Here is a 14297-nt window from a genome sequence, read left to right as displayed (position 1 = left end):
GCATTCTTAAATTTTTCATGGACTTATTTGTCGTTAGCTTTTTTTATGATTCTTTTTGTCAGCAATGTAAACTTTTAGATATCATTTTAATAGTTTACTTGAAAAGAGATTGAGTAAAAAATATCTTTTAATATTATATGATAAAATTACTTAAAAAAATATAAAGATGAATTTTAAATATAATTTAAATTTTAGTTCTTATTGGACTTAATTTGACAAAAAAAATCACAACAATGGTTCTTAGCAAGATTTTTTTTAAAGAAATAATGACCAAACTTTAAGTTTCATATATTAATACAACAACAACAGCAGCAAAGTCTTGTTCCATTAAATGGGGTCGGCTACATGAATCAAACGATGCTATTGTGCTCTATCATGTATCATGTCTACAGAGAGACTGTTTACATGTAGATCTCGTTTGACCACCTCATGGATGGTCTTCTTAGATTTTCCTCTACCTTTCGTTCTTTGTCCATCTTCTATCTCATCCACCCTCCTGACTGGATGTTCTATCGGTCTTCTTCTCACATGTCCAAACCACTTGAGACACGATTCAACCATCTTTTCCACAATAGGTGCTATATAAAGGATGCCTATTTAATGATATGCCAATCTTTTCATAATATGAGTGGCTCATTTTTTTAATAGTAAAAGGCTCAAATTTTTAATATGAATTAACTTAATGAAGTTTAAAAATGTCAATTTTGTACGTGTATAAATCGGAAAAACATGGTCTAAAACAAAATACACACAAGACTAGTATAAAACATTTCTCTCTATATATAAATGCATACTACAGCATAAAAATGAGTGAATTATCAAGAAATTAAACATATGAATTATCACAGGTATATTGAGATAATAATATTAGAAAATATTAATACTAAAATTCTCTATTTACACTTTTTATTTTATATTTATTTTTTCTTCCTTATTTATTTATTTTACAACACGTTATTAGCACGGCACTCTAATCAAAATTCAGAAAGACACGTGTAATAAATTTATATTATATCAAAACTCTCTTATCTTGAATTTGATATTCTTAATATATCTGAAGATAGCTACTTATCATGGATATTAAATACCAATATCCATCTTGATTCAATGGATATTGGAGATACCATTAAAGTTGATAATAAAACATCGCTGAAGGATAAAACTAAAGCCATTATCTTTTTTCGTCGTCATCTTAACAAAGGACTGAAAAATGAATATCTCACATTAAAAAGACAAATCTTTGAAAAAATAATGAAGAAAGGTATAAACATCAAAAGACAGTGATATTTTCTTAAACTCGATATGAATAGATGCATTTGTGTCTACAGAATTTTAAATCCATAAATGAATACGATTCAATAGTGTTGCGAATTACCTCACAAATGAAATTATGTAGAAAAAAGATAACTGATAATGACATATTAGAAAAAATATTTCGACCTTCCATACCTCGAACGTACTCCTGTAGCAACAGTATCAAGAAAAAGAATTTAAAAAAAATATTCTACTCTAATTTATTGCCTTCTTGTTGTTGAACGAAATAATGAATTGCTTTAAGAAATCATAAAACGTCCCCAACTGGCACCGCCCATTTTCTGAAGCAAATGCGACAAATTATAATCCAAAAGAGGTAATTGACAAGGTCTTGGTAAAAAGAAAAATTATGAAAGGAAGAAAAATTAATAAAGGATAAATGTTTCCGTTACCGTGAAAAGGACCATTGGTCACATACATGTCGTACCCAAAGGCACTTAATTGATCTTTATCAAGCATTTTTAAAAAAAATGAAAAAAATGAGACAAATTTTGTTTAATAGGATGTTGTTGAAAATTATACCACTTATTATGAAGTATCTGATTTCTTTGAAAATCTTAAAGAAAATATTGGTCATTTAATCAATTATGAAAATATTTAATATTTAAATTCGTTAAGTAATTATGTCATAAAATAATGTAAGAAACTTATTGTTAAGTTTTATTTTCTATACATTTAAATTTTAAATATGATGTATATAAATAACATTTATTAAAATATTAATATTTATGTTTAAGAATTTAAAAATCACTAAATGTGTCAACTTTTATAATAATAATAATAATAATATATGATACTATTCTTTTGTATACTACTTAAACAAATAGTTTTATTAAGGAATACAATTTTATTAAGGATTCAGGTAATGTGATAGAAGACTGCAGAAAAGTTATAATTTTGTTTTTCGAAGGAACAAATTCATAATAAATAATGCACTATTATCTACTAAGTCTATAAGAAATTTGCTCAAATTTAAAGATATTCGCCGAAATAAATATCATATTAAAATAATGAATGAGAAAAATCATAAATACTTATATATCATAACTTATGATTCAAATAAAAGATTATATTGAAAAAGTTACCCTCACTTTTTTTTTGGGATTATACTATACTAAAATCAGTGCAATTAAATCACATGTCATTATAAACTAGAAGTTTACTAACCCAAATGAATTTATAATTTAGCGTAATCGATTATGTCATCTTGGAACAGCCATGATACGGAGAATTATTGAAAACTCCCATGGACATTCATTGAAGAGTAAGAATTCTTCAATTTAGTAAATTCTATTGTGATGCATGTTCTCAAAGAAAAATAATTATAAGACCATCACCGGTAAAAATTAGATTTAAGTCTCCTGAATTTCTAGAAAGAATTTAAGGAGACATATGTAGATCAATTCATCTATTATGTGGATCTTTTAAATACTTTATGTTTCTAATGGACGCATTTTTGAGATGGTCACATGTGTCTTTATTGTCTTTTCGCAACCTAGCATTTGCAAATTACTTACTCAAATTATTTGAATAAAAGTAAATTTTCCAGAAAATTCAATCAAAATAAATCACCTTGATAATGATGCTTATTTTATGACTAACAGAATAAGTGTTGAACATCTAGTAGATCATGTTCATACACAAGATGAGTTAGTAAAATTACTTATTAAACACTTTCAATTAATTGTTAGATCCTTACTTATGAGAACAAATGTCCCTATTTTTGTTTGGGGTATGCAATTTTACATGCCGTGATACTTATTTGTTTGAGGCCAACAAATTACCATTAATTCTCTCCCTTAAAATTAGTTTTTGGCCAGCAGTCAAATATTTTCTATTTGAGAATATTTGGATGTGTGATATATGTTCCAATTACCTCACCTTCTCTCACCAAAATGAAACCCCAAAGAAATTAAAAATTTATGTGGGATATGATTCCCTATCTATAATGAGGTATCTTGATATACAAATAGAAGATATGTTTAAAGTTCGATTTGCAGATTATTATTTTAATGAATCAATGTTTTCAACATTCGGGTGGAGAATAAGCCACTTGAAAAAAAGAACTTAATTGAAATACATCATTGTTAATGCATCTAGACTCACAATAATTAGGACAGTGTGAACTAGAAGTTCAAAAAATTATACAAGATTAACAAATGAATTACATAATGTATTTTTTTTATCAAAAGAGGATAACAAATCCTACATACTAGCTAAAAATGTCCCAATTCAAATTGATATTCTAATTGGACAAATATCTACTAAAACAAGTACATGCCAGAAGTGTGGTAGACCAATTGGTTCCAAAAATAAAAAACTTTGAAAAAGAAGAGAGGCATTTGATATTACTAAGACAAATGGTACTCCTTTTAAAAAAGATAAAGACATGGAAATGACTTTAATAATTGTCTAAAATTCTAATATAATTTTGATGCCAGAAGAGGTTCAAGTACCTGAAAAATTGTGAAACTAATGAGATATCAATAAAATATATTTTCATAAGAGAAAAATAGAACCGAAATAAAACAATTATCAATGAAATATTTGCATATAATGTGGCATTACATATCATGTATGAAAGTAAGGATATTGAGGCAAGAACAATCGAATAGTATTGACAAAATAATGATTGTCCGAAATGGGAAGAATGTATGAAGGCTGAGTTAGACTCACTTGCAAAACGTGAAGTTTTTGGACTTGTAGTCCGTTATCCAGAAGATATAAAATTTGTTGGATACAGATGGATATTTGTGAGAAAACGAAATGAGAAAAATAAAGTTATACATTACAAACGTCAACTTGTGGTACAATATTTTTCACAAAGAATCGGTATAAATTATGAAAAAATATATTCTCCTGTAGTAGATGTAATAACATTGCGTTATTTGATTAGTTTATATGTATACCATAAACTACATATGCATATAATAGATGTGGTGACAACTTATTTATACGGATTATTAGATCATGATATCTATATGAGAATTCTTGAAGGATTAAAGATATCTAAATTATCAAATGAATATTTTCAGGAGTTATACTCAGTGAAATTTCAGAAATATTTATATAGTATAAAGCAATATAGATGAATGTGATCTAATCGTCTTATTGAGTATCTGACAAAAAAAGAGATTCAAAAATGATGATATGTATTTTCATAAAGATATTTGCATATGAGTATCTTTGATGATATTCAAAAATGATGATATGTATTTTCAAAAATGTAGTTTTATTGCTGTATGTATTTATTATTCATTTACCCATATATTTTCATAAAGAAATTTGCATCTGAATTTATTATAACTGTTATGCATGTTGATGATTTAAATATCATTGGAATTCTTAAAGAGATTCTAACAATTATAAAAGCTCTATAAGAAGAGTTTGAAATGAAAATTTTTGAAAAGATTAAATTTTTTCTCAACTTGTAGATCAAATATATAAACAATGAGATCTTTATCCATCAAACAACTTATACAAAAAAGATATTGAAAAGATTTTATATGGATAAGTCACATCCATTAAGTATTCAAATGATCGTAAGGTCTTTGGATGTAAAAAATGATCAATTCAATCCTAAGGAAGAAAATGAAGATATCATTGGTCCTGAAGTACCAATCTCAGTATCATTGAAGCACTAATTTATCTTGCTAATAATATACTATCTGACATATTTACTAGCAATATATAATTTCTCTCAAACTAGAAGACCTTAGAATAGAATGAAACAAAATTTTCAATATATTCATGGAACAATTAATATTGGACTATTTTATCCATATAAATTAAAATCACAATTAGTTGGCTATGCAGATACATGATATTTATCTGATCTACACAAAAAAAGATCTCAAACAAGATTCACATATGGTGATACAGCTATATCATGGAGATTTAGAAAACAGGCGATAGCAATAACATCCTCTAATCATGATGAAATATTAGCGATACATGAATCAAATCGCGAGTGTTTTGGCCGATGAGTTTAATCCAATATATTCTATCATCATGCTAAATATTAGCTTCAACTATTCTGTTTGAAGATAATACTGCATGCATTGCTCAACTTAAGGGTGGATACATCAAAGGTGATATAACAAAGTATATTTCTCTCAAGTTCTTCTTCACTCATGACTTTCAAAATAAAAAAACAATTGATGTCCAAGAGATCTGCTTAAGTAATAATCTGACAGATTTATTTATAAAGTCACTTTCAAAATCCTCATTTGAAAGATTGGTACATCAGATTAATATACGCCGATTTTGAAATATTAAATAATGTCAATAAGAGAGAGAGATTGTACTCTTTTTTTTGTTAGATTTTTATCCCTATTAAATTTTTCTTAACAAATTTTTTAATGAGACAGTCTTTATCATAAATGATATTGTATTTTTTTTCCACTAAAGTTCTTTTTCATTAGATTTTTTTAATAAAATTTTAATAAGGTATGATCTTAAATAGACATTTAATAAAAAATATTATGATATAAATGCCCATTTAATGATATATGAGTTTTTCTTATAATATAGGCGGTTCACTTTTTCAACAGTAGAAGACTCAAATTCTTAAAATGATTTAACTTAATGAAGCTTGAAAATGTAAACTTTATACCTATATAAATAAGAAGAGCATGGTCTGAAATAAAACACACACAAGATTAACATAAAACACTTTTTTCTATATATATGTATGTTACAACATATAAAAGAGTGAATTATTAAAAAATAAATAAATTATCTCAGTTATATTGAGATAATAATATTGAAAAATATTAATACTAAAATTTTCTATTTACACTTCTCTATTTTATATTTATTTTATCTTATTTATTTATTTATTTTACAACAAAATAATGATAAATATTTATCAAATTGTATTTTATTAAAACTGTATTTCTGTAACAATATGGGCCGCGAGCAAGACAAAACCCTATAAGGGCAAAATAGTAAACTCCTGAACCACGTCTTTTACCCTATAAATTGCGGAAAATTCGAAACAAAAGCAAAAACGCGCGTTCAGTTGTTATTTGAATCTCCCATCCCGATAACCAAGTGCGGAAAAGCAGAGTGAGAAATCTCATCGGCGACGATGGCGTCTTCAGATGCAGTTCCTCCGCCACCTCACGAACCAGAACCTGAAAATCAACTTTGTTCTCTAGTCTACGGTGAGAAGCATTTTCATCTGAGCGCGCTCGTTAATTAGAGTTTTCATTTCACTAATAATTGCTGTCAATAACTAAAACGTAATTGTTCCTTCAAATCTCAGGAGATGTGATTTTGAATTTGTAAATTCGAGATGAATCATTGCGTTGTTAAGATTACAGAAGGAATTCTTAGTTATGCTTCGTTTTTCCGATTATCAGAAGATAAAACATGCAAGGAAATGTAATAAAGAAAATCTAGAGAGAATTCGAATATGAAGCATATTCACATTTTTAGATCTAGTTCGAGATAGATCCTTTCTGGAAAAAAAAAATACTATTGATAAATCTGATTTCAAGTGTTGCTGAATAAATTGGCTGAGATAGAAGACTTCAGCTACAATTTAACGAACTCTCTTTCATTCTAACTGAACTTGAGTTGTCTCAAAAGCGTGGCGTCAGAGAATCTTTAGCAACATTGAGCTGTTAGGTTTTTGACACCCATCACTGATTTTTTTCTCTGTTTGACTTGGATCATGGTTACCGTGAAGAGATATCACACGAAGCACAAGCGATCATGGAGAACATGCTTAAGATGATCACGTGAGATGGCTAATCACTTATTTGTTAGAGAGTGATATATATGTTCTGAAATTTTATGTTCCTTTCTGGTTGCAGTGAAATCAATCAAAATTCTGTTCTAATAGAGGAAGAGATAGAGAAATGTAAAGGCTCTGCTCTGGATAAGAAACGAACTTTGGATGAAGAGAAGAATCATTTCCAAAAGGCTGCTTATGCTGTTCTTGACATGCTCAACAGAGACTGATATACTCTAGCCAAAGGTATCACTCTGGATTTTTCCATGCTTATACAACAGATTAATTCCTCGATATTGAATGGATACCTGTTTTTGTCATTGTAAATTTGTAATGTAGTTACTTACAGACTTACAGTGCATCCCGAGCTTGTTTGATTAAACCGTCTAGAAACACAGCATCATATCCCAAAGACCAAACCGGCCTCATCTAGATGTCTTGAATTTGATCATTAGAAGATGTATAACTCGTCATGATCTCTTAAGACGTTTATTTCTTCTACTTCTGAGCCATCCGCCATAAGAATTTTGCTCGCTCTTTTACTGAACTTTTTCTCTGCAAACATAGATGACAAAATTCAGCTCTGTCTTCTTGATTCTACGAACACAATTAACTGGTAAAATCATAATGTTACAAATGTTGCCAGTACAACAGTTTTTCATTGTGGAACATCACTCCTTGTGCATCAATTTCTTGACCTTTACTGTGGAGTAACTTCTATTGAATCAGATGGTTTATTGCTGATATGAAAAATGTTCTAAATATACTTACCTGCTACTCTGAAAAGCTCTTCTATTGAGCTCGGGAGAAGTATGAGCTTTTTCGTGTCTCCTTTTCCCATTTTCTTTTCATTGGGATGATGACCATGGATTATTATTCTAGTGGAAGCTGGGCTTGACCATGGATTGGAATTTATAGTCCTTCCTGAAATAAGTAGCAGTAGCATGAGCCGATGCTGCAAATATGGCTAAGCAGTATTAAAGTCATCTAACTAAAAAAATCTCGGTGAAATATTTGACAACTTCCTTAACCTTATCTTTTGGAGAAGTGGTTCAACACAGAAACTGTAGAAAGCAACCTTGAAAATCATACGTATCAGATAATTCTTGTTATTTAGAGTTTGATTTGTTTGTCACTGAACTAAGATTGTGATGAAGCTGGTTTTATTCATAATCAAGGTTTAGATAGGTAGCTACAACCAAGATGATGCTTTTGTGCATAACCTCCGGTTGATTTTTGTGCGCCTTTATCAGTTCATGTAAACAACTAACATACCATAATCCAATATTTCTTTCTGTTTCACAAACATGAACATGCACATGTTTCCCTGGATCTGTTTTACAGAATCCTGAATGCTCGTTTTTAGCTAAATGATTTTGCGAAGTTCCTACTCTAGAGTTTAGATTAAACTTAAGACTGTTAACAGCTTAATGTTTTTTACTAGGCGTGATTAAGTCTACCTTCTTTACATGGTCCATCATCGTGATATCTTGAAACTTCATCGTGTGAGTCCCCATTTTGTGTTATATGCTGCAAGAAACACGGTTATCATCATAAAATATAATGACTTAATTTTGATAAAAATTTTCAATGTTGTTTTCATTTTTAAATATTTTTTATTACAGATAAATTCTTCCTTGAAACCTACGTAACATCGGATGCTTTGCATTAGCCTGTCCTTTTATATACCAAATAAATGTATTATCATGTTTGCAAAAATTATTTAACTTTTACAATAGATGACCATGTAAAATATTTTTTGTTGGACACTATTGAAGTTAATCTCTAAATACAATAGTCTTCCAAAACAACTTGTAAAAGGTTTTAGCCATAAGCATGAAACCATACTACCCATGATCTCAGTGCATCTTTTTCATTTTGAATTTGTACTATGTTTGTGAATTAGTTAAAACTTCAGGTTTCTTGCCTAAATCAATCAAAAGTTTTATTTGTTGATATTCAGAAGTAAAAGATATACCTCGAGATACAGGTCTCCTAGTAATTCTGATAAGTATGGTATTTCTTCTAGCACGCTGCCTCTTTGTTCCCTCAAGTACTGGGAGTATAAGTACCAATGTTAAAATAAAAAAATATAGCTAAAGCCATTTGAACAGGGATATAAATGAGGTTTGGATGAAGGAAATTGGGATTGATTTCTCCGTCATTTTTTGGTGTGGCTCAAAATGCTATTTGGACCAACATTTTATATTCTGATAAATTTAGCAAAAAGGGAGTGCTCTTGAAGTGTGCTTATTAAAGTCGACTTTTAAATGGAAACAGCAATGTGTATGCATTTGTGATTCTGTTTTCTATCGTTATCAACTTATAAATCTCCAAACCTTAATGAAGTTGTTGATGATTTGTCTCCCATCATTATTAAATGGTTGCATCATCTGCTTGAACTGATGTTGGTTGATTCGTATGACCTGGGAGAGCCTCCTAGTTCTAACTGTAAAAGGTTGTGGAATATTAAACATCCCGCCGATTTCTCCAGCCATGCCTCCAGGTTCTAATTCAAACAAAAGCTGGAAAAAATTTTTTTTTTTCTAAGAGCTCGTCTATGAAATGTTAGGTTGGAAACATTGATACTACTTTCAATTCCAGAATCCCAACAAATTTAATTCTGCTAATCTCTTTAGTAGGCTGACTTGCTTATTGCTCTCTACAGTTATGCATGATACTTATTACATTTTCACTTTTATGATTTACAGTTTTGATGAAGGTTTTCTGAAATCACAGTTCAAAGACTAAGTTTGAATTGCTTGCACAGGTTACCAGGGAATTGTTGAAGAAGACATGATCTTTCAAAATACTTCTAATCTCAGGTTGATGCATATGGTGTCTTCCAGGTCTGTGGGACACTTTCATTCTCTATAGTTCATTCTCATGTTATTGTTTTTCCCTCTTTTGATCGTTTTTTCTTCAGCATTATACTTTATTGGGATTTATGTAGTACTCTTTCTAAATCACTAGGAGCTTGCAATATTAACATTTCCCTTTCGCTAGAAAATGGTATTTTACTCAGAAAATGGTTAGTTGAGTAACATCTCACCTGTTCGCTTCCATTCTTGTGTATAAATAGATCCTACAGTTAGAAATAGTTCAGGTTTTCAGTTAAGCCTGGTGTAAGGGTAGGATTTGAGAAAGATATACAGATGTCCTTACCAGTGATCCATATACCAGAATGTAGAAATATATTGGCATCTCATTTTGCAAGATAATGTCAACCTTAGGTAAGTAGTATTCTGCTTTCATGTCTGACGCCTGTGTGATTAAGTGTCATGAGATTACCATCCACTTTATAACAGCATAGAAGATAACAAGAAAAAGATTTTACCAGCTGAATGATACACTCATCAGAGACTCCTTTAAATAAATATGCTTTATCAACTACATTGCTGAAAAGATGTTGAGCAATACTGGATCTAATTGCTTTAGGGAGGTCCTGTAGCACTTCTTGTTGCTGTGACTCTTCCATCTTAAGTTTCAATTCTTTATGCGCCAACATTTGTTCTTTCAAACGTTTTGGGAGTCTACTTTTGCTTGCATATCGTAACACTCTGTTAAAGGCATCCCTCTGTCGAGCCCGGAGGGAAAAAAGAAGATCAATTTAAGCATCTAGTCTGGATAGTTTTTATATATAGGAGAGTCCCAATACAACAAAACTAAAACATATAAATGTGGAATTATAGCTTAATGTTTTGTTCCTTTATGTGTCTGTTTTGTTCCTTTGACTTCTTCTAAGAAGGCAGGAGGCAACCAAACTTAGGCAGCTGGGAAAGCTTTGGTTATTTGAATTTGGATAAAGTATGTTTTTTGTTTCTAAGTTCTACGATTTTTTTCAAAAATACCTCAAACATTTAGTTGCATTTAATTTTGCCCTTAATGTTTTTTATTTTTTTTGGTCAAAATTATCCCTAGATGTTAACTCCATGTAAAATGTTAGGGACACAATTAAAAATTTTTAAAGATAGTTTTGACACAAATAAAAAAAGTTAAAATAGAATGAATACAAAAATGTTTGGGACAAAATTGAATTAAATTAAATATTAAAAATATTTAAAAAAAATCACAAACGTTAAGGACTAAAAACATACTTCACATTTAAAATTTTTATTTTGTGCATAAGATTTAAAGCCAACTATGTGGATGGTAGTGTTATCAAATATAATGCTTAGTCAAGGGAATTAAAATTCCATAAATATTCATTGGAAAAAACGAAATATTACCATTGCAAAGGTTCGGACGGTGTTATGAACTGCCAGATTAGTCATGTTTCCGATTATATATGCCGTGAGGCCTATGTTGAACAGCATAAATAAACTACTGTAAACCTTCTCCTCTGTATTCACTGCATACAGATCTCCATAGCCAACAGTGGTAAGAGTTGTTATGGACCAGTACATGGAATAGATGTAACACAACCAGACACTCCTATATTTAAAATCCGGTAGTTCCTTGTGGAGCCATGTATTTTCGGGTGTTTTGTGATGGAAAGCCAACCAAAAATACATGCAGCCTGCGAAGTGAACTGCAAATAGCGTAACCTATGATACACCAGAGACAAATAAAGCATGAATGAACCTAGATTAGTCACTCTACATATTCTTATTCGGATTTATGCCCAAAGAGAAGATCTATTCACTTACACATATAAGTTTACAAAATCTTGTTGCAGTGTAGCTTATTCGTATGTCTTTCTCTAGCCTGGAAAATAACTAGCAGTATTTAGTTACACATGGGAAAACAAGAAAATTTACCAAATATTCTTAGAAAATCTTAAGTTGACATAGTTTTCATATATCATATTTAAGCATAATACAAGTGAGTTTTACTTATTTCTTCAAAATATACACCCATTTGTGAGGTATCACTAAGTGTGCTTACACAATAATTTTTCTTATAGAAGGTTGGTTACGTGGTCGAGTACACATGATATTATGATATCATTTTGTTTTTGTATTTGAAGTCAGTTATCAAACTAACCTGGGAGCATTTTCATTTTCTTTTTCTGATTTGCTTTTGATCTACTATCATTCTTATGAATGTACCTTGAGAAGACTTCGCTAACATGTCTCAATCGCCATAGTCTAAGCATATTTAGGAAACCAAAGATCTCGGGCCCGTGTCGTTTGCCTGTCAGAATTTGGTATATCTGGTCGAAAGGGAGAGTGGATGCTAGATCCATTGGGAAGTGTAACATTTTAATATATCTGACAAAGTGAAAATGCAAAAATCTTGAATAAAAATGATAGAAGAAACCCAACATATTTTCATAATGCTTTGATTGATTCGGTTATCTCTGACTTAAACTGAACTAACATATTTTCATTGTGCTTTGATTGATTTGGTTATCTATGACATAAACTAAACTAAGAGAGCACGTAATAAGAAAGTAAATGACCAAAACCAGGATATATCACATTAATAAGATGTCCCCACCTTATAGCAATCTTCTTATGGTCATCAACGAGGAGATAAGTTGATCTATCCAAATAAGCCACAAAGAAAGTAAGGATAATATCAATGGCAAAGAAGCCATCCACAATGATATCAACTGGCACCAGCGACCCAATTGACAGTTCTCTGAAGGCTAGCTCGAATGGAGATGCCCATGCAGAGTAAACCACCAATGCAACTAAGAACGTTTGCCACAACCTAATCATGGATTGCAATTCCACATAGTAATGCATAAATTAATTGAAAAATAACTAATAATAGATATTTATCGATCTGGATTTATCATTCATGTTTTGTATATTGAGTCGAGACACACACTTCGTCTTTTACCATAAGATGGAACGTGAAGTTCATTTAAGTCTCACACATACCATGACCTATAGCAGAGAAGCTTTTGTTCGACTCAATATTTTTCAACTAATTTTTTGAAGAAAATTAATATTCCTACCGATATCTTCGGTTATACGGAGCTATTACATATTTTCTAAGGTTCAAATACCCTTCATCAAAGTTGGTGCCAAATGCTGGTAAGAGGCTGCTGGGAACTGAGGCGAAGTGGTTTATTTCGCTCCTAGAACTACTTCTAGCTACAAATGGCAACATTGTTGGGGCCACGTTATTCCAAAATGGCTTCCTTTGATGGATAAACAAATATCAATCCTTCTTTGAATCTTTGTTATCAACGTTGTGGTATACCGTAATAGCACAGTAATATATATATACATGCAAAAGCGACAAGCCTTAGGCTACATATTAGATAACAACAAAGCTAATTATCTTGTTTGTAATTCTACCTAAGCACTAGAATCTGAGATAACAATGCAAGCCTTCACAGACTCTTTATGGTATATGGAGACTAGAGATGCAAGCGATCCAGGGTCTTGTCAACATTGAGAACAACAAAACTGAAACCTTTGGATGTCATGGATTTTCCTTTACGGTGTATTTAGAACACAATAAACTTGAAATCTATTTCTCTATTTGCTATCTATATATCTATTGTAATATATAAAACAATTTTACTAAGGAACTAAGAAGGGTCTAGCCAATAACAAGCTAACAAATATTTTTAAATTATATTCTATACTAATTAATTGTTATTAATTAGTAGTTATTTAAATTTTTTTTTAAAGATACAAAATAAATGATTATTAATTGCCTCTTCTTAATCTAATTCACCTGTTACCATTTATTACGCAAATTCTAATTCCTCTTTTCAAAAAAAAAATTTCGAAATTCCAAAAACAAAAACACCAAAACATAAGATAAAAGTTCATCCAAATCCTAAGAAAAAAAATACAAAACATAGGAAAAAAACCATTCAAAACTAATAAAAAGAATCATCCAAATCCTAACAAAAAAATATACAAAACATAGGAAAAAAATCATTTAAAACTAATAAAAAGAATCATCCAAAATGTAGAAAAAAGAAACATAAAAAACTAATAAAAAAAATCATCTAAAACCAAATAGGAGGAGGAGAAGAAGAGCCGCAGGGTGGCCGACGACGACGTCTTAGACGGCGTTGCGTGGACAGTGGAGGGACTCGCAGTGGCGCATTGCGACGAGTGGAGGAGTCGCCATGGATAGGAGTAGTTGATCGCGCGTTGCGAATGAGGACCTAGTGGTGGCTGCGTCGCTATGGATGAAGAACCGTGGGGTACGAGTAGCGAGCGATGGAGAGTCGCGATGAGACGCGAGGATGGTGAAGCAGAAGCACGATGGTGTCTGTCTTTTCTACGCGAACGACAGATGAGGTGGCAGAAAAGAATGCAAGGACGAC

The 14297-nt window shown here is 30.8% G+C and overlaps 2 protein-coding genes across 2 annotated transcripts; one reads left to right on the top strand and one right to left on the bottom strand.

Annotated features, from left to right (window-relative positions):
- Positions 1-6349: 6349 nt before the first annotated feature.
- Positions 6350-7290, top strand: LOC107462963 (uncharacterized). Its single transcript, XM_016081653.3, has 3 exons — positions 6350-6482; positions 7010-7061; positions 7137-7290. The coding sequence occupies exons 1-3, from the start codon at positions 6407-6409 to the stop codon at positions 7282-7284; spliced, it is 276 nt and encodes a 91-aa protein (XP_015937139.1). The 5' UTR covers positions 6350-6406; the 3' UTR covers positions 7285-7290.
- A 215-nt stretch (positions 7291-7505) lies between these two features.
- Positions 7506-13117, bottom strand: LOC107462964 (potassium channel KAT3). The gene is made up of 13 exons (XM_052253424.1): positions 12963-13117; positions 12497-12712; positions 12117-12267; positions 11704-11772; positions 11284-11601; positions 10392-10631; positions 10220-10318; positions 10107-10139; positions 9394-9579; positions 9033-9110; positions 8515-8584; positions 7826-7978; positions 7506-7609 (listed from the first exon to the last, which is right to left on the bottom strand). Exons 1-13 carry the CDS (start codon positions 13115-13117, stop codon positions 7506-7508), a joined length of 1872 nt encoding a protein of 623 aa, XP_052109384.1.
- Positions 13118-14297: the final 1180 nt, after the last annotated feature.

Source organism: Arachis duranensis, chromosome 8 (genome assembly GCF_000817695.3).
Source record: "Arachis duranensis cultivar V14167 chromosome 8, aradu.V14167.gnm2.J7QH, whole genome shotgun sequence".
NCBI lineage: Eukaryota > Viridiplantae > Streptophyta > Magnoliopsida > Fabales > Fabaceae > Arachis > Arachis duranensis.
The sequence above is the reverse complement of the archived record's forward strand: the minus strand, read 5'-3'. Positions and strand labels throughout refer to the sequence as shown.